This window comes from Caenorhabditis briggsae (assembly GCF_000004555.2).
Source record: "Caenorhabditis briggsae complete genome, chrII, whole genome shotgun sequence".
Classification (NCBI taxonomy): domain Eukaryota; kingdom Metazoa; phylum Nematoda; class Chromadorea; order Rhabditida; family Rhabditidae; genus Caenorhabditis; species Caenorhabditis briggsae.
Genome location: NC_013486.2, coordinates 16,523,677 through 16,543,615, shown reverse-complemented (window position 1 = coordinate 16,543,615; position 19,939 = coordinate 16,523,677). Strand labels below are relative to the sequence as shown.

At 38.5% G+C, this 19,939-nt stretch overlaps 6 protein-coding genes across 6 annotated transcripts; 2 read left to right on the top strand and 4 right to left on the bottom strand.

Moving 5' to 3' along the window:
- Positions 1–63: 63 nt before the first annotated feature.
- Positions 64–1,663, bottom strand: CBG06975 (the record flags this gene model as incomplete). Its single annotated transcript, XM_045243247.1, has 7 exons — positions 64–162; positions 209–572; positions 679–889; positions 933–1,024; positions 1,069–1,151; positions 1,200–1,501; positions 1,543–1,663. The coding sequence occupies 7 exons, from the start codon at positions 1,661–1,663 to the stop codon at positions 64–66; spliced, it is 1,272 nt and encodes a 423-aa protein (XP_045093426.1).
- Positions 1,664–2,152: 489 nt separating this feature from the next.
- On the bottom strand, positions 2,153–5,857 carry CBG06976 (the record flags this gene model as incomplete). The annotated part of the gene is made up of 10 exons (XM_045243246.1): positions 2,153–2,377; positions 2,426–2,720; positions 2,765–3,027; positions 3,096–3,383; positions 3,432–3,650; positions 3,928–3,990; positions 4,038–4,115; positions 4,204–4,299; positions 4,755–4,956; positions 5,841–5,857. 10 exons carry the CDS (start codon positions 5,855–5,857, stop codon positions 2,153–2,155), a joined length of 1,746 nt encoding a protein of 581 aa, XP_045093425.1.
- A 322-nt stretch (positions 5,858–6,179) lies between these two features.
- On the bottom strand, positions 6,180–10,381 carry CBG06977 (the record flags this gene model as incomplete). Its single annotated transcript, XM_045243245.1, has 13 exons — positions 6,180–6,552; positions 6,600–6,960; positions 7,008–7,262; positions 7,321–7,522; positions 7,567–8,014; positions 8,059–8,466; positions 8,517–8,668; positions 8,729–8,833; positions 8,879–9,110; positions 9,158–9,288; positions 9,331–9,682; positions 9,725–10,265; positions 10,309–10,381. 13 exons carry the CDS (start codon positions 10,379–10,381, stop codon positions 6,180–6,182), a joined length of 3,633 nt encoding a protein of 1,210 aa, XP_045093424.1.
- Positions 10,382–12,554: 2,173 nt separating this feature from the next.
- On the top strand, positions 12,555–13,955 carry Cbr-cwn-1 (the record flags this gene model as incomplete). Its single annotated transcript, XM_002632077.1, has 7 exons — positions 12,555–12,715; positions 12,763–12,855; positions 12,905–13,024; positions 13,069–13,141; positions 13,187–13,479; positions 13,522–13,768; positions 13,824–13,955. 7 exons carry the CDS (start codon positions 12,555–12,557, stop codon positions 13,953–13,955), a joined length of 1,119 nt encoding a protein of 372 aa, XP_002632123.1.
- A 4,842-nt stretch (positions 13,956–18,797) lies between these two features.
- Positions 18,798–19,161, top strand: Cbr-srd-3 (the record flags this gene model as incomplete). Its single annotated transcript, XM_002632078.2, has 2 exons — positions 18,798–19,015; positions 19,062–19,161. 2 exons carry the CDS (start codon positions 18,798–18,800, stop codon positions 19,159–19,161), a joined length of 318 nt encoding a protein of 105 aa, XP_002632124.2.
- A 368-nt stretch (positions 19,162–19,529) lies between these two features.
- CBG25800 lies at positions 19,530–19,559 on the bottom strand (the record flags this gene model as incomplete). Its single annotated transcript, XM_045243244.1, has 1 exon — positions 19,530–19,559. One exon carries the CDS (start codon positions 19,557–19,559, stop codon positions 19,530–19,532), a length of 30 nt encoding a protein of 9 aa, XP_045098620.1.
- Between the last annotated feature and the right edge of the window lie 380 nt (positions 19,560–19,939).

The window sequence follows — 19,939 nt, the reverse complement described above, 5'->3', positions numbered from 1 at the left end:
AATTCATCGAAGCGTTATTCATAATTTATTCTTTTTTTGTTTTCAGGGAATCACGAATTGTAACTAAAAACTTTGTACTGAGCATATTTTTTGTCCACGTTCCAATGGATCTTTTCCAGTGGCAAACGATTTTGTGATAACCTGAATCCAGCAATCATATATCTGGAAAAACAATAGATTCAATAAAATTTTTGATTTGTTTCGATACCGGAAGGCCGCCATGAAATTCAAATTTCTGAGCAATCCAATTCCTCTCAAAATACGTCATCTCGTAGTATTTCCCGGAATCTGCTAGTATTGTTGCTATGCTCACCGGTTGAGTTTTATACAATGCCCCAATATGCAAAGCAGCTAGAAAATTCACTCCAGTACTTGTCCCTCCATTTATTCCAATATCTCTTGCCACTTTCATAGCAGCAGTACTGGCAAGATCAGGAATTTTTAAAACACGATCAATAACTGCTGGATCTAGACTAGTTGTCTCTGCTATTTTTGCAGGTCCCATAGCTCCATAACCAATTCCAGCCATACCAGGAGTGATCCAGTGATGAGCACCGGTTTGTTTTGAGAAACTTCAATAGGTATCTTGTATTAAATGTGGTGAGACTTTTTTGTTAGTTGGTCAATAGAAGTCTTTTGAGGATTTTAAGTCAGAGGCAAAAACAAAGTTTCACTTACGTTCCATTGAGCACATAATCATAGTAAATTGAAAACTGAGTATCTGCCAAAACGATCTGGGTGTTCAACCCGTACTTTTTGGCATATCTTCCAATTGAAGAGAGTGTACCTCCTGTTCCAGCAGGGTGAATAAAGACACCTGGAGGTGTGTGGTTCAGCTGAATCAAGAGTTCATCCATGAGATTTGCAGACTTTTTAGTAGAAGAACCGCCTGCAAAGTTCAACTATTTGGGAAAGTGCTGTTAGGGTATTACTCTCATGGAATTCCTCTGCATGGAAAGCATTCTTAAACTGATTCATAAAAAATCCACCAGTTGATTTGGCTAGCTGTTCGGCTATTATTAATCTGAAAACGGAACGATTGTGTTTGACAGATATTTGGTAAACAACCTATCAGAAATAGGAACTCTAACCACCGATCCACCCTGCTCTTCAATGCGTTGAACTTTCACTAATTCAATTGTATCAGGAACCTGCACTAACTCAATTTAGATTTTCTAGAATGGTACTCAAAAACCCACCACCGCAGTAAATTGCAACCCCAACAGTCTACACATGTACCCCAGCGAGCAAGCAGTATTCCCAGATGACGCTTCAAAAACATGTGTTCCATTTTTGACATGCCCTTCTAGCAACGCCCACATCATTAGTGCCCATGAGTATCGATGCTTAAGTGACCCAGTTGGAGAGGCTGATTCATTTTTGAATACAATTTTCACATTTGTCATGCCAGTCGGAACTACCACGTGGATTGGAGTGGTTCCCATTAGTTCTCGCTCCGCCCATAGTCTCTGGATTGCTAAACGGGTCCATTCTTTGGATTCTGAACTAGAACATTTTTGAAATTATTTCACCAAATTCCACCTGTGAGCTGGTCTTTAGGGGAATACGAAATTTCAGTATGTTGTTGTTGACTAACTACTAAAAAGGCAGTGTTGGTCAGTAGACAAGCACTTAATAGGAAGACAATATGGTCAGAAATCATTCTGTGTCTATAATGAATTCCAGGTGTGCTGGACGTTATGTGGGTGGAGTCATTTTCAAAAGAATAGAAATAAAAATTTATGCTTCTGATGTTGTCATTGTATGTTTCGAATGAAAAAGAATCTCGAATGATTCATGAGAAGAATGAAAAAAAACCATTCCGGAAGAAAGAGGTGCGAAAAAATTTGCTGATTATTATACATTTTTCCGTTGCTTTGATACAAGAAATTAATACCCAAAGAATTGCAAAAAACGGGGGAAGGATGGAAATTATGATGGTTTCAGATGATGAAGTTACTTACTTATTGAAGGGTCAAAAGAATTCATCATGTAAAGAAGAGACAGAGAGAAAAATACCCGAAAATAATGGACCATTTTAGGAGAGAAAAAAACGAATCGAGAAATGTGTATGTATAAAATAAATATGTATCACAAGTTTTTCCGTTTGAGAAAAAGATATGCGAATTCCTTGTAGTTGTCTTGTTCGGAATCAGCAATGAGGTGAAGAATCCGAATTGCTCAGAAGACGTGCAGTATCTGATGACTGTCGAGAATGGGTTGGTGACCTTCGGAAATATTTCGATGCTGCCGGCGTGTGAGGAAGTGTTGAGTTTATGAGTAAAGCGAATAGTACCATCATGGCACCTATCAAGAACGGAGGTCCCGGAATGAACTGCCAGTCAAACGCAGCTGCTCGTTCTACTTGTTGTTGGATCTAAAAATTATTCGTAAAAATTTCAAGCAATTTCAAGTGGATTCTCACCCACGAACTCTCATTTCTACTAGGCGCCAATATTTTTTCTGGAATCTTCCTTGGTGCCATCAGCGATAACGGTCCGGCGCTTTTCTCATCCTCTAAATCTACGTCGAACAAGTAGAAGACTGTGCCAAAAAGTGCGGGTCCAAATCCGGTACACAACCCACGAATTCCCGTGATCACACCCTGGACCGTTCCTTGTTTATCCTTGTCCGAAAGAATTGAGACGAATGCCGAGATTGATGGATAAGTGATACTGCTCATGGCAGCCAATACTCCAGCTGCCCACATCATCCAGTATCTGTAACCAGAGGTTTAAATGAGAGTAGAAACATCAATACTTACTGAGTGCCGAGTCCATACCACGTCAGTTGGATCAGCTGAAATATCAAACCGAGCGTGATTGTGTGCTTTGTACCAAATCTGCTTGTCAGACAATGAAGAAAACCAGTTTGAGCCACAACTGAGAGAATTCCAACAAGTCCAATGTACATGGCGACGGCTTCCGGTGAGAAGCCGACAACAAGCTTAAGATAGACAAAGAAGCATGAGAACTGACCAGACTCGGGCAGGTATGATAAGAAGACTATAGTGGCGAGTTGAAGAACCTGAAAAAAATGGAAATACTGATTTTTTGTTGTATATAATGTTATATTGATACACATCAGAAACTCACCAACTTATCTTCCCACACGATTCTCAACGATCCGAAAGGATCTGCCTGTTGCCAATTGAACACCTCGTTCGGTGTGATCTGTGAAGAGGATCCAGTGTTTCGACGTGATGGCAACGATTCGGGAACAAAAAGAACAATAAAGACGACGTCGGCGATAGAGACGATTGTGGCAAGAAGAACGACAAAACTGTCTCCATATACTTCTGATATGTAGGCCCCAAGAGCTGGCGAAGTCACGAGGGAAGCTGCGAATGTAGCAGAGACAAGACCATATGCTGAAGATCGCTCCTACAAATTTTAAAGATGATTGCTAGTGGACAGTATACAAAATCTGACCGATTTATCCGTGATATCTGCTACATATGCCAATATTACACTGAACGTTACGGAGAAAAGACCACTGAGACTGAACAGAGAGAAGTACCACCATGGACTGATTTTCAGACATGGAATCGGCATACAGGTACATAACACCGTCAAAATCAGAAATGCTTTACGACCCCATACATCGGAAAGTGCACCGACAAGAGGAGCCGACAAGAACGATAGGAGGCCCTGGAAAAAAGATAATTATACTTTAGTCAGCTGACAAGAATAGCTTTAAAGTATTTTCTAGTAAAACAAACACAATCAGCGATGATGACTATAATTTGGTTTTTTTTTCCTTTTTGTTGGGGCGATTTTAGCAGCAATCGCTTTAAAAGGGCAGAATGGAAGGAAAAAATTTCCGGAATTTTTTTCTTTTTGAACCCTGAGAAAGTTAAACTAGTGGGTAAGTGGTGACACGAATTTCTCCATAAGTTACTCGAGTTTCAATAAATTAAAAACTTACTTTAACTCCTAACACAAGCCCATTCATCAGAAACTTATTAGTTGGAAACGTTTCGGCAAGAACCTGGAACAATTTTTTAAAATTGATACTTTTGAATATAGAGTATTTACATTTATAACGGGCACTGTCAGCAGTCCCCATGCAAAGTATTCAAGAAATATTACAACGAGGGCGTGAGATACTGATGCCTGAAATAAATAGGTATTATCGGTTTTTTTAAGTTTCACTTTAGATTATAGCCTCCTTTTCACAAAAATATATATAAGGGCAACTCACTTCTACATACGGATGTCCTTTCTCCGCACGATCCTTTGCTTTTTTCCTTCCGAAAACCATGGACATTATTGATCGGCTTTTTCTTAGCATACTATCCTGTAAATACCCAGGGTGTTGTTATGTTTTTGCTTTTGCGAGCTCAATTCTGCTAAAAACAGGAGATGGAAGAGAGGGTGCTAGGCCACGGCCGGATGACTCAGAGTTTCTCAGCTTAGCAAATAAAGGCAAAAGACAAAGGTTTTTACATTTTTCTTGAGATTTTCAGACACATGAGAGCGCGAAATAAAAACATTTCTCACAATTAGTTACTGAAAACTGTTTTCTTTCGTTTTTTAGTTAGTATTCTTCAGTTTTTCTAGCTTTCCCTTGTTTTCACTCAGATTAACTGAATGTTGAAAACAACCGAAAGATAGTTTCTCTTGGAAGTGTAAAAATCAATAAATTCGCTAAGCGAAAGCCGTTCTGCGCTGACCAAGACCGGTCCATTTTCGCTTTTGGCATCAGTCTGATGATTGGCATCAGTCACTGTCGGTCAATTTTCAATTAATCACTGACAAACCTCGAGCTTTGTGATGAGTACACGAGTATTGGGCGACAAATGGTCGTCCGGTTTTACCTGAAAATCTTTTGAAAAGTTTACGATATTTTGTGGAAACTATAAAAACCTTCGGCAACTGAGAATATTGCAAACTTGATGTCGTGCACCGCGGCGACACTTGTTGGCTCATTCCATTGTGTTTGGTCGCCACTATGCTGGAAGTTATCGAGTACGATACTTTGAACATATTTCTCACTTATTTTTTAAAAAATTTTGTAAATCAATTGAAACTGGAAAAAATCTTAAATGACGGGGAGCTATGAAAGCGCGCTCTATTGCACTAAGGCCAAATTTGGCTCGAAAATCAGAAATTTAAATTAGTTTCAGCTGAAATTTCAGAGCTATTTATCAAATATACGTTACAAAAATTCAAAAATCCTGAAAAAAAAATCGTGGATATTCTAACGGCCGGTTTAGGGAAGAAAAGCCCGCGCGAGGGAAGATGAAGAAAACATAAGAAAAGAGACAACGAGAGATGTATATCGGGCATTATACCCTCCTTAGGACACTGAACAGGTATGGGGAAAAGAAGAAGAATAAAAACGAGACGTCGACGAAAAAGAAGATGTTGATACAAAAGAAGAAGAAGAAGGAGAGATGTACAAATTGGATATGCCGATTATTCATTTAATGGAGAGTACTCAAAAGAAAGACTCACTTAAGATTTTTCGTCCAGGACTTTTCCTTTAAATTAATTTTTTCTTGCACTTTCTCCGATAGAATGCAGGTACCGCTGAATACCGACTGAGCAGTACAATTTAAACCTTCCACGGTCCTCTGTATCTATAATCTAGTTTCTCGTTTCTCACTCTTGGAGCGGTCGATTCTGAATAACTAATAGCCTGTGTGAAACTTCAAAAAAAATAAGAAGAAGAATTTCAAAAGTTTCATGCGTTTCTCTTCCTATTATGTTTATTTTATTCTCCATTTTCCATTTCCCAAATCGTCTCTGATTCGGTTGACACATTGCATAAAGCAGATTGGATCCTGAAAAAAAGAGGAAGGCTATCATTAATTATACCCGGAACTAAACAAATACCTCTGCCAGTATCTCATTGCTGTATGACGAGCAATCGGGGGATAGAAATGCACATTTTATCTGGAAAATGCTTTTAAATAACAAAGTGGTTCAAATGCGGATTTTGTTTTTGTATTGTTGCAACAAATATGGTTGAACCTACCCCATCACTGGTACATGTACATTTTGTGCACGGACTGATTTTCATTGTTGAATGTAAAGGAATAGACTTGTCTCTGTAGATGCAATATTTAGCTTCTCGCCATTTCGATATATCCAGTTTTGAGTACAGGTCACAGTCAATTAGCGGATTACTGTAATAAACGAAATTAATTGTAAGATTTAACTATTTATGTCAACTTACCTAAAAGGATCTGGCACGGAAAATACATCTTTGGCTATTTTAGGAACTTTCGTGTTTGCACAAATTAACGAGCTCATTGTCACTTTTCTAATCTCCTTCAACTGTTCGACGGTGAATTTTGAGTAATCCTTTCCGTTCTCGTAATAAAATCTATCACATTTTTTCAATCTTCTGAATTGTTCCGCAATGATACATGAAGCAGTGGGGCCAACTATCCCTCCAGGAATAACTTTTTCCGAGACAATTCCAGTGAATAAATCAATGTCATCCGGAGATTCGTATACGTTTCCAATGGCCGTTAAACCATCCTGATCAATATCCGAGAAAATCGAGTAGAAAGAAGTGAGGCGAGACAGACCACAGAATGATCTGAAATGGCTTATAGCAGAAATCAAACCGCTGAAATTCAAAATAACCTATATTGATTATACGGCGGAATCCCATGATCTCGTCCCCTTTGAATATTAATTGCAATCAAGTCTAATCCAGTTCCGCGTCTTCCACGATCAGAAAACAAAAAGTTTCTTACAGAATCATCGACAAATCTATCAGTCATCATCTGATGTCTTCCGTGCATTCCTCCCAATATCTGCTCCACTGCCTCATTGTTATAAATTTTAGACATGTTCAAAAAATCAGAAGCTAAGTCTACTACTCTGGTGGCAGGAGAGAGTACAGTTTCTTGCATTGGAGTGAACCGGGTTACTGTAGAATGGCCGAACCGAAAAGCAGCAGTGGCGAATGGTTGAAGGATTGATGCATCACAGTTTTCATATCCTGAAATGCTATGTGTTTCCGAAAGAGTTTTTTTCAGAATGGCGCACCTTTGTAATATCCTTCTTGTCTGGGTCTCAGGTCATAATCATCCATCATTTTTTGACCGACAATAATCGGAAGGTATTCGTTGTAGACAATATGTGCAAACTCTGCAGAAATCAATTTTCTTGTCTCCTGATAAATCCTCTCATCCTCCCAATGCGGATTGACTTTTTTGAACAGACTGGTTAATCGTTCATGCTCACGATGGAAAACAGTGTGAACAGCAATAAGGAGAGCCTGTTGAGAGTTTCTATCGTCTCCTGAAAACATATCTTAATTATGAGGTGTTTTCTTTTTCTCTTTTTTTTCTTTAGAAACCTGCAATAAAACACGGTGAATCTGGAGAAGAGACACAACCATCTTGTTCAGATTCGTCTGATTGACTCAAAGTGATTCCATAGTGCCTCCTCGATTTCGAAATCTGTGTTGTTTTCATTTTGCCATCCTGAAATGTCCTCAATCTATCTCCCTCGCATTTCGTCGAGCCGTACATAACAGAACCATCCAGATAGGCACTAACCTTAAATAGAAAAAATAGAAGAGCAATGGCAAATGATAACTCACTTGATTCATTTGATTACGATAACCTAATGCCTTCTGGGAAGGTAGGGAGCGAACAAAGGACAGACAGGAGAATGGTTCAAAATGCAGATCAGTTGCTAGAACTGGAATTGGAAAGCAGGATGGTGATACAGAACGATTAGAGTCACATCGAGAACAATTCAATGGAGTACCGTCGGTGTTTTGATCAACAGGAGAATGGGTTATGTCGTGGTCAATGAACTGACCAAACTCCATCACAAAATGCGAGTATTTGGCATGCTCTAGTTTCTTGGCATGATGAACAACATTTGAAATGGCTCTTGGAGAAGGTAATCTAGACCCAGTGGTAGTCTTGGATCGCGGCAAGTTTATTCCATCTTCATAAACAGGTGGTAGAAGACGTTTCAGTTCTCGAAAAGTGTTCGCCAGAGAAGGCGATTCCAAATTGTTGCACCATCCAGTGTAGGATCTGATTTTAAATTTACAAGTTTTCAGGCAAACTATTTATTTTACCTATATGGATTTGTTGGGTCACACGGAAAGTCTTTGGGATTGCATTGAGTATCACTTTTCACTCCAAAGTCTTCTCCAATATAAACTCCCTGTATGGAGTCCAACTCGATGTTTTGAAGCTTCACCAACTTCCTAGTGGCTTCCAATAAAATGAAAGACACATTTGCTTCATATACAGCTTCATCTTTGGCCAGCATCATACTTCCATATGACTTCAAAGCTACAGAATTGTGAAGTCCGTCTTGAAGAACTTCAGATTTTTGACGATTTCTGGCAGCGGATACTTCCTGAATGCATTCTCCAAGAATAACGTCGAATTGAGTGTTTTTCTGTTTTTCCGGCGCAGAAACCCATTTCGAAAAATCCGGCCATGTAAAAACAGAGGAATTACAAAATATGGGGATATTTCTGAATCGAAATTGTTTTTTTTTTTTGCATTTTTCAAAGTGACAACTTACTGAAAATTATCTGCTGCTCTGAACCCATCTTTTTGGATTATAGATGCTTTTTGATGTCTACAAATCAATGAACTAATAGAAGCTTTCTGAACTTCTTCCAGTTGCTCGTTGTTCAGTTTGTTAGTGTACCAATAGGAGTCTCCAAATTTAGTCTGAAGAGGTGTTCCTTTTAGTTGAGGTAGATGAAGAATTTTTGAAAATCACAAACACACTTTTTGAAACTGAAGGGCCATGATGCAGCCAAAGGTTGGTCCTAGTAAACTTCCATATACAGGATTCTCAGCAATTCCCAAAATTATCAGATCAACATCTCGGATCTGAAACACTTAAATTCACCGTGGAAGTATTCGTGACGTGACTACATCTGGGAACAGATCTCTAACACTTTTCAACACTCGATCATCAATCAATCCTATCAATTGCTCATACGATTCTAACTTTCCACCACCACACTCTTTCCTCCATTCAGAATAAGTTGGGATTCCATGATCTCTTCCTTTCATTAAAATCTCAATAAATGTTGAACTAGATGATGTTGTTGTGGATGTTGATGTTGAGAATTCCGATGTAGAGTAATGAGAAGGATTGAAGATTCTAGAATACTAAAATAATCAAACGGAAAAGCTTCCGAAAAAGCTAACAATGACTTGTCAGGTGCTGTCATATATTTGTAAAACAATCCCACAGCACTCCCATACTCATTCAATGTGTTTGCATCGACTTCATGGCAAGCGCCGCCATCACAATGAGAAGCACGCAAATCGTATTTTTCCTGCAAAGTATCTAAGTTTTTTATTTCCTCTGAACCGCCTACCATGGTTTCTTCTCCCAACACAATAGGTAAGAAATGCTCAAATGCAATGTGCTGGATTTCAGCAATCACAAATTTTCTAGCCTCTTCAAAAACTAGTTCTACACTCATATCTGGAAAAGCGGTCTGAATTTGATTGACAACCCAATTGTGTTCGTCTATGAGCAAGTTGTAAATGGAAGATTTAGAATCCAGGGTGACTGTAGATGTAATTTTGGCTTTGGTAAGATCTTTCAAGTCCTGATAAATCGGTCCTCCATCGATAAATGCTGTTGCCAAGTTCATTTGTTCTCTTTGACCCAGCGAGCAATGATTGTATGGAGCTGCAGCAGACCGAATATAGCAATCGAGTAAGCTGAAACATTTTTGAAAAATTGGAAACAAAATAAGGACTCACTGTTCCCCAATGCTTACACATTCTCCACTTCTTCCAATTCCACAACATCCCAGCCCTTCTTGAAGCTTTACGAACTTCGCCAGATCGTTGTATAGAAAATCTGAGAAATCCAAAAATGTAGACGTCAGTGGTATAGGGAATGATGCAGCAACTTTGGCAATTTGTTTTTCAATAATTTCCACTTGTGGGAGAAGTTTATTACGGAATCCGTGGAATCTTGGAAGCGAGATATCATCATCATAATTGGCCTTTAATCTTCGGGAAAACGGTGAAAATGCACTGCCAGATAAAGGTGAAAAAATGTTAGTGCACCGTCCATCAAAGTGTCGATATTTCCCATAAGAGCATTTATATTTCTTCAAGGGACATAGACGATGTGGAAGATTCCCATCATTATCTCTATTGGTTTGAGAGATTTTTATGGCAGCTAAAGCTGCAATGCTGTAATTGATCATCAGTGAACTTTCTTGGGAAAAGTCGGAATGGGGTCGAAATGAAAGAATCTCAGACTCCGCTTGCTGAAAAGCGCGCTGGACTTTGTCTGGAAAAGAAAACTAAGATTTTGAAATTGTTAATCTTCTTACCATTAAAATATTGTCTACCATCTGCAACCAAACTGGAACTAACGAATAACAGAAGAAAGAAAATCCTGATCATGTTAACTGGCAAATACAAATACAGAAAGTCAGGATAATCTTTCCGGAAAGTAGGTCTAGTCTCTTCCCCTCATCGAAAGTAGAAGAATATGTTCAGCAAAAAAGCAGACATATAGAAAACTGCGATGCATTCATTGTAGATCATGATCCAGTTTGCTTGAATGAATGAGAAATGACAGCATTTGTGCCCTTTTTTCTTCCAGAAAGACCTCGTCACTTTTCCCATCATTGTTGTATATTCTTGAATGTATCTTTATGTCGTTTATTTCCATGATTCTGAATAACGGATATCGGATAACTGTTTCAATAGAACGAAAGATATTGTACATGAGGTTTGACAACTGGTTGATACTGAAAAGTAAAAAAAAAGACAATTTGTCCAGATGATACCGGAATTTCAGAGCACACTGATAAATAGCTTCAGTTTTATAGATGACCATTGACTTTCGGGAAAATGTTTTGTTTTCCCTTTTGTCGAGCCATAATAAACGCTTCAATGGCTTTTCAGAAAAGCAACAGAAAAAATTTATAACCATAATTTATAACCATGAATTGACTACTTTTATACCAAAATTACCATACCTTTTGAATACTTTATATTTTAAAAAGAAGATTTTCGGATTCTATATATTTCAAAGTGTCATACTATCAATTTTCAGCGATTCCCCTCGAATGTCCGTTGCAGAACAGTGCAACAGATAGAGCCAAGCGCGCGTTCCACATCAAGCAGCCGACACTTCCTGGGTTCGCGCCGGCCACTATACTTTGTGTGTAGGAGACTCCGCCCACTTTTTCTATTGAAAGCGAGGAGAGGCAAAGAGAGGAAATGCGTTTTCAGAGAAAAACACGATTTTGGAGAGTTTAGATATTTTCTTGGTTTTTTCGCCGGAAATGGATAAAAGGCTGAAAATGATTATGTTTGAGACAAATTTCAGCTCACCGGGTGTACGATGAGCCAAGTTGTGAATGATCTAAGAACCGCGACTTCCAAAGGTATGGGTGTATCAGGAAAAAACTAGAGTGTTTCTTTTTTGATCTAATATATTTTAAATGAATACAGTGATTATTTTAAATTATCAGAGTGTAATTTGGTTTTGTGGTTTTTCTCGAAATTTCGATTAAAATTGGGCAACAGTATCTCAATATAGTAGAATCAAACTTCGAGTAGCTACAAATGAGCTTTGAAAATCTTAAGGTGTTTCGACCATAAATAGAGCTACATTTTTGTAGTGGACAACGTATTTCTATCACTTCTTCTGAAGGAGTTATGCCGCGACAAATCATCTTAACTTCTAGCGTCTACTATCTTTATGGAGAATCTTCCAAAATGCAGCTAACCGTGCTGAGAGAGATTTTTTTGGGTATACTCCTCCCACCGGTGTTTCATGGTCCCAAATTGCTCATCGTTTCGTGTGCCAACTCTTCTAATTCTTCTTCGCTTTCTCACATCTGTTTTACAATCGGCCCGTGTCACCACAACGTCGTCTTTCTTTCTCATTCTTCTGCCACGATGTGCCGTGCTGCTGTTTCGAATGTTGGGTGTCGGGTGTGTCTGTGTGTATGTGTGCGTCGGACACAACGACGACCACTACTAAATCATCTTGTTTTATGGCTTTTCGTATGTGTTGCTATATCGCCCCACTCTTCCCCAACGGTTGGATGATAGGACCCCATTCTTTTTCTCTTCCTCTCGGGACTCTTCTGTTTTATCTCAGTTTCTCTTTATCTCCGAGTCCTCCAAAATTTCGAAAGCTTCCTTATTAGCAGCTGTTTTCTGAATACAATATTCTTTTGATTATTCATCTTTGTTGTCTACAGTTTCAAAGAGAGCCTGAAAATTGCTCCTAATAAGCAAATTGCTGCAAAGAATTACTTTCATTCTCTGAAATCCATTCCACAGTTTCTTTCTCTCTGAAAATAATTTATAGCGTTTTCTTAAGAAAAATACGTCCTATCACTAATTCCTCCCATATTACAATAATACCGGATGTCTAGTAGCAGTGTCTAAAAGTGCACCACAGGTCTCCTTCTTTCTCTTCGTCTTGATTTATTACTCTTTCTTTACTACCAGTACATGACCATTGATTTTTCGCCAAAAACATTCTTCCATCAGTTATTTTATTTTTTCATCTATTCAAACTTATTTTCACCTTCAGATTCTTCTGTATTTCGAAATGCTGAAACCCACCAAAATTCTACTTTTCCTTACTGTATCAGTTTCCATTGTTGAAAGTCTGTCATGGTTATCATTGGGTCTGGCATCCAGTCGATTCGACAGAGACAAACCAGGAACATCATGTAAATCCTTAAAAGGATTGACTAGGAGACAGATGAGGTAAATTATTTTAAAAATTATGGTAAAGGATGAAGTCCAGAATTTAGGTTCTGCAAAAAGAACATCGACTTAATGGAGAGTGTTCGCACTGGAGCGTTGGCGGCTCATGCAGAGTGTCAGTTTCAGTTTCATAAGCGAAGGTAAACTTTGAACAGAAGAAGGGTTCTTCTTATGATATATATATTTTAGGTGGAACTGCACTCTGATTGATCCGATGACTCATGAAGTGATTCCCGATGTTTTTCTTCACGAAAACACTCGAGAATCAGCATTTGTACATGCAATTTCGTCAGCTGCTGTTGCTTATAAGTGAGTGGAACATTGGCTAGAAATGATTAGTGTACAAGTTTCAGAGTGACCCGTGACTGTGCTAGAGGAGTTAGCGAACGGTGTGGCTGTGATTATTCAAAGAATGACAATTCAGGGGTAAGAAAAAACTTAGAAGAACCTTGAAAACAAATTCATCTTCAGAAGGGTGCTTACATGTATCAAGGATGCTCTGATAATGTGAAATTTGGAATCGGAGTTTCCAAAGAATTTGTGGATTCTGCACAGAGAAGAGTTCTAGTGATGAAAGATGATAATGGAACGAGCTCATTGGGCCCAAGTCAGCTATCAGCTGATGGGATGCATATGATTAATTTGCATAATAATCAGGCTGGAAGACAAGTTCTGGAAAAATCTCTCAAAAGAGAATGCAAGTGTCACGGAATGAGCGGCTCTTGTGAAATGAAAACTTGCTGGGAGTCTTTGCCGAACTTTAGGTATGTGCTTGTAAACATCATTGATGACAATTAAACATTCAGAGATATCGGAATGGCTATCAAAGATAAATTTGATGGGGCAGCGGAAGTGAAGGTTGTTAAGGATCAAGGAGTAGAGAAGCCCAGAATTGTAATGAAGAATTCGCAGTTCAAGCGTCACACTAATGCAGATCTGGTATACATGACACCATCGCCAGACTTCTGTGAAGCAGATCCATTACGAGGAATCATGGGCACGAAAGGAAGACAGTGCACTCTGGCACCGAATGCTATCGACGATTGTAGTTTGGTAAGTTGCTGAGTCTAGTTGTAGAATTGTTGAATATCCAAGGTAATTATTCTAGCTGTGCTGTGGTCGTGGTTACGAGAAGAAAGTGCAAATTGTTGAGGAGAAGTGCAATTGCAAATTCATCTACTGCTGTGAAGTCAAATGTCAACCCTGCCAAAAACGCATAGAAAAATATTTCTGTTTGTAATTCGTTCTCTCAATGTCTCATGACTTACACTTTTATGGGTCCGTTGCAATACAATTTCCTAGTCAGCATTTTATATTTCCTCTGTTCTCATTTTTCTCAGTTTTTTGTTGGTTTTTTTCTCTCTGTTCTTCGCTATATCTATGTGTATTCTCTTAAATGCTACCTTTCTAAACTCTGCAAAACCAAACTATTCGTCATAATTTTTCCAGCGGAAGACCAATGAAATGACAAATCTATTTTTTAAAACTTTCACACCATTTGAGCCTTACTACACTCTTAGAACAAACCTTAAAACAATATATTTTGATATTCAATTTTTAGGGGAAAAACTAAAGATTTTCAATTAGGAACTCATTCTTCAAATAAGGTCTGGTACAAATTCGGAAACTGGGTTTTCTGATTCTCCTGAGCTTTTTAAATGTTCAGTCTTTAGAATATTGCACTTTCTGAAATTAGCATCATCAGGAAAATCATAAAGTGAGGTTTGATTTCCAGATAGTTTGCTAGTAGGAGTTGCAATGAATACTTCTTCAGATTTTCACTTTTTTTCGAAATTCCGAATTCTAAATAGGCATTACATCAATTGTTCAGGTTGTTAATTCCAGTTTCAGCTAGTTCTTCATCTATTCGATATCATTTTTATTTTTAATTCTATAAGCATCCTTTTGAAAAAATAACAACATACGCAATGGGCACTCTGTAAGATTGTGTATGCAAATACTAAGTAACACTCACTCAATATGAAATATTCACCAACTAGGTTTATGTCATTGTGTGAAGTTTCCCACAAGACGTGTCTACAATTTTCTATGAAGTTCGAAAACCTTCTTCCGGAAGTTTATTCAGTTTTCCTGTACTACCAACGCCTATCTAACTTGCTTGCTAATTTCGTTACAACATCAAGAGTTCTCAAAAATTCTTGGGTGGGAGAAATCACGAGAAAATTAGAGAAAAGGCAAGTGACGCCTCCCAGGTCTCCAGGAATACCAGAAGAATTCTTCTGCAGCATATATTTTCATAACCTATTTCAATTTTCGCTTATCCCTTTTCGAAATTTCCATGAACTCCATTACAAAAAAGAAAATCATTAATCTAAAATTCCGCCTTGTTGTTGTTTTTTCTCCATCTTCATTTATTTCATTGGACGTCTAAAAAATGTTTTTGGGATGGATGGGCCTCTTCTCGTACATTTTCCTTTTCTACGCTTTTTCGTTCTCTTCTAACCCGGCGACATTCTATGTCTATCTCTTTTTGATTGCACTTAGTTTTTTTTACTAAAAGCATTCGTCGTCTGTGTGATATGTTCTTTTATTTCTTTCATAGTTTTTTTTGACTTCTGTTGAAAATATTTATCTATAGTAAAAGAAAAACCTAATTGCCTCCATGAGTGCACTATGTTTTACTTTTTCTTTGTGCTGACAAAGGAAGTCGTTTCAGATACCGGTTGAGAATCTCTTGAAATTTTGAACAAGTATTTTATATGAGTCCCTTAACATGGTGTCATTTTTTGTTTTTCCACCCCGGCCTCCAGATGCTGAAAATTCGCGTCTGAAATTTTAACGTGCTTTTAAGCGCCTTTGGGCGCCGCGCCTTCCCCCTTTCTTATATTAATTGAGGATCGAAAAACTCTTATAATCCCTCTCAAAAATTCACTCCAAAAGTGAGAAAATAGCACTGAAACCACTTTCAGAGCTCATAACTTTTTTCACAGGGCCGGGGTGGAAAAACTGAGTTCAGTTCTGTTATCAGCGTGCCCGAAAGTACTAATGACAAAAGTTTGAGCAAATTCTCAACCGGTGTCTGAAACGACTTCCCTTGTGAGTAAGCTCATCATCTTAATATCAAAACACTCAGCTGAAAATCTAACTATAATTTAACAACTCACTCCAACATTTTGAGATCATTTTGTAAACTTCTCATCATTTTTCTCAAAAATGAAAAGAATGCGTTCGTTTCAAGACTTATAAATTCTGTTTTGTTCGTCATTCGTTTTCTTCTCTGTAGGTATTTTTCATTTAAATGGATTAACTCTAGACTCATTATCAAGAGCTCTTGTTTTCGAAAACAGAACTTAGATACTATTGTCAATTTCTCAGAGATCCGTTAGTTCAAAACAAAAACTTAAGCCAAACTAACTGTATTAAGAGTTTGTGTAGGACGAGTTCATATGTATCGCTGAACTAAAATTCGTTGCCCGGAAATTACAACACTCTCCTCATTCTTTTTCCCAACCCACAATTTCATTTTCCATTTCTTCTGAAGAATTTCTTTTCAGTAGATTGTCTACACGAGATAACAAACTATGTTTGATTTCAGAGCTATTTTTATATGACAGTTGAGCTGAATTCCACCTATGTGGACCTCATTCGATTTTCGCAAAACTGGGATCACATATTCATTATCATCGGATACGTCATCAATCCATTGGGTTTGTATTTTGAAAATTTCTTGATGTTGACATAAACTTTTTTCTGGGGTCATATTTAACATCATTCTGATTTATTTTATATCTACGAAGACACCTAAGCTGCTCCGAAGTTATTCAATGTTATATTTGAACTTTGCACTTTGTGATTTCTTCAGTTCACTCGCCGGATTGCTAGCTTTGCAAAAGTAAATCCCCTGTAAAATTAATATTGAAACATTGTTTTGTTTTCAGAACAGTATTTTCGGGTTCGTCATTGACATATATATTTCATGGATCTTGCGGATATGTATCCTCGTATTTTTGTTACTTTTTACATGTCCTTGTATGTCACAGTTTTGCCCATTCTCAGTGGATATTAATGGTAAATGATTTATGAAGCAGGTGAAAGAATTCAAACTTCAGTTATCATTTCTTCATCGATACTACATATTGGAACGAATCAGTCCAGAGCCAGTAAAAATCCTGAGATTGTGTGTAATTGCCTACATCCCATCTTTGATTTTCGTGCTGGTTTACTTATCAGATTTTGCCAATGAAGAGGCATTGAGAAAAGTGGTATACTCATTTCATCAAAAGTATTTCTATCATATAAAGGAGCTTTGGGGAGGTATTCGTATAAAAAAGACAGCAGAAAATTCATTGTGACTGATATTTCAGAAGTGGTTATAGCCGGAAATCTAAGTATTTGGTCACCCTCCACATTTGCTGCGATAATCTACAGTACTGGCCAAAAAGGTATTCGCAAACGATTTTTTGAGAGTAACTTTGCTGAAACTTAAGGGATCGATCTGAAAATTTTACTGTGCATGTCGTACACGGTGACGACAAATTGCGTACAAGGAAATTGCATCATTTTCAGAAATTTTTTGTTTTTTTCAATTTTTTCGTTTTTTCACTTTTTTCATATTTTTATATTTTTGGATATTATGGTTTCTAAGAATGTTGGTTTTGGCTCCTATGTATTTACAGACACTGTTTACAGACATGGCCAGACCCCTCGGAAAAAAAAACATCTCTCAGGACATCCGTAAAGCCATCGTCATCGGCTTCAGAAGTGGATGTTCCAAGGACCTCTTGGCGCAGCAGTTCAATGTTACTAAACGTGCCATCGAGAAGATCTTGAAGCAGTTTCGGGATGAGGTAATATTCGAAAATAGTATAGTTATGGAAAAAAAATGTTTAGGGAGCCTTGGTGGAGCGAAAATCGCCTGGAAGACCGCGTATCACGTCGAAGAACATGGATCGGAACATCGTCCGAGCTTCAAGAGAGGATCTCCAGAGGAGTTCTACGGACATTCAGATGGTCGTGAAGACTCCAAATGAAGTCACACCATCCCTGAGAACCGTCAGAAGACGTCTTCAAGATGCTGGACTCCATGGACGACGGCCAGCTAAGAAACCATCGATCAGCAAGAAGAACAGAATCGCCCGCGTAGCATGGGCCAGAGCTCATTCCACTGGGGACGTCAGGATTGGGCTAATCACGTGTTCAGCGACGAATCCAAGTTCAATCTGTTCGGTACTGACGGTATCAAGTGGATTCGCCGTCCGGTTGGATGTCGGTTCGATCCCAGCTACCAGCTCCAAACCGTCAAGCATGGAGGTGGATCGGTGATGGTCTGGGGCTGCTTCTCTGGGACTTCAATCGGCCCGCTGAGAAGAATTACGGGCATCATGGATCGCTTTGTGTATGAAGACATCTTGGAGAACACAATGAGACCCTGGGCACGGTCTACTGTGGGCCGGGCGTTCGTTTTCCAACAGGATAACGACCCGAAGCACACCTCGAAGCACATCAAGGAGTGGTTCCGACGCCGCCACGTGGATCTTCTGTACTGGCCAAGTCAATCTCCGGACTTGAATCCGATCGAACACCTCTGGGAGCATGTCGAGAGACAGCTTAGAGGGATCCGTGCCTCGAATGCCAACCAGAAGTTCGACCAACTCCAAGATGTCTGGCAGGCCATCCCGATGTCTGTCATCGACACTTTTCTCGACTCGATGCCAAGAAGATGTCAGGCGGTAATCGACGCCAAAGGCTTCCCAACGAAGTACTAAAGCTATTTTATTCATTTTCTATTGTTATTTTTCGTTTACCGGTCTATCCTAGATCTCAGAAGTCAAAGTTCCATTTACCGGTTTTTTGCAATTTTCATGAATTTTTCGATTTTTTTTCAATTTTTTGAAATTTTGACTATTCTTGTTGTTGAATCAGTTTCTTTTACCGTTTTAAACTTTGTCTTAAAATATCAGATTGATCCGGGAAGTTTCAGAAAAGTTATGCTCGAAAAACTATTTCCGAATACCTTTTTGGCCAGTACTGTACATGACGATTCCTTGCTTCCCAATACGCAGTGATTGTTATTTTCCGATATAGAGCTCTCAAGATACTCGACGGTCGTGGTCGCACCACAATGTCAAAATCAACGCGTACTTCTCACAAGCAACTAATGAAAGCACTAACAATTCAAGCAATAGTTCCAATATTTTGGTTGACGGCTTCCTCATTATATCTTCTTCTTCTGTTTCAACTTGTTGATGGAGCCATTTTTGAAAACGTGCCATTCCGAATAATGGAATGCATGCCAATGCTTACCCCTCTCATTTCATTATATTTTGTGAGGCCCTATAGGTAAGCAGGTTTTATTTTTCAAATCCGTATGCTCCAAACATTTCAGATCTGTGATAAGTGGATGGATATTGCCCGATCCATTCATAAAACCTGTGATATTGAGTGCAATGCTGAGCACTTTGAACGGGCTCCCAGTAGTGCTGTAGTATATTCTCCGAACCTTCAACGTGCGTGACGCCTTCTTTCTTTTTTATTCATCTTCGACTTTCTTCAAAAGGACGGACCAAACTCAATTACAATTCAACACTTTTGGATCTTCTTTCTGTTTTCAAACACCTTTCTATGTATATATGTGTTTTTTTTGTTTAAATATGTACTTTGAATTTATCCCAATCTTTTACTGGTCAGCGAATAAATAGGTCTATGGGACTCAGATGGTCATCACAAACGAAAAATGGTGGGGAGTGAGAGAAGAAAACTTTTTGTTGCATTTTGCTTAGAAAACTATGCTTTGTAGGAAAAGTGTCAGAATCCACGTGGCGCAAAAAGATGGAGCGCTCATCAGAAGTAAGGACTAGCTCATGCAGAAGAAATTAATCTTCATTCAATTTACTTTTTTTTTCATGCGGTAGGACCTCTTGCGGAACTAATTTTTCTAGGATCTTTGTTTGTGTTGATTATTTAATTATCAAAAACTGTTAGAACTTTCATTTATTTTGCACGAACTTGCTCATTTTTGATCCTGCTAAACTTTTAGAGAGAACGCTTCGGAGGAATAAATACTCTATGACAGTGCTAAAAACAATTTTTACTCTGGTTCTTTTCCTTTTTATTCAGGTCATGAACATACTACGCTTTTTTACTTAAAGGAGGCGAGACAGCAAAAATTTCGGGGGACAGTTCGGGGGAAGAAATCGCGCCGCGCTTATATAGACCATCGGTCGTCAGGCGCATTCGCGCCCCCGTAGCTCAGGCGGTAGCGGC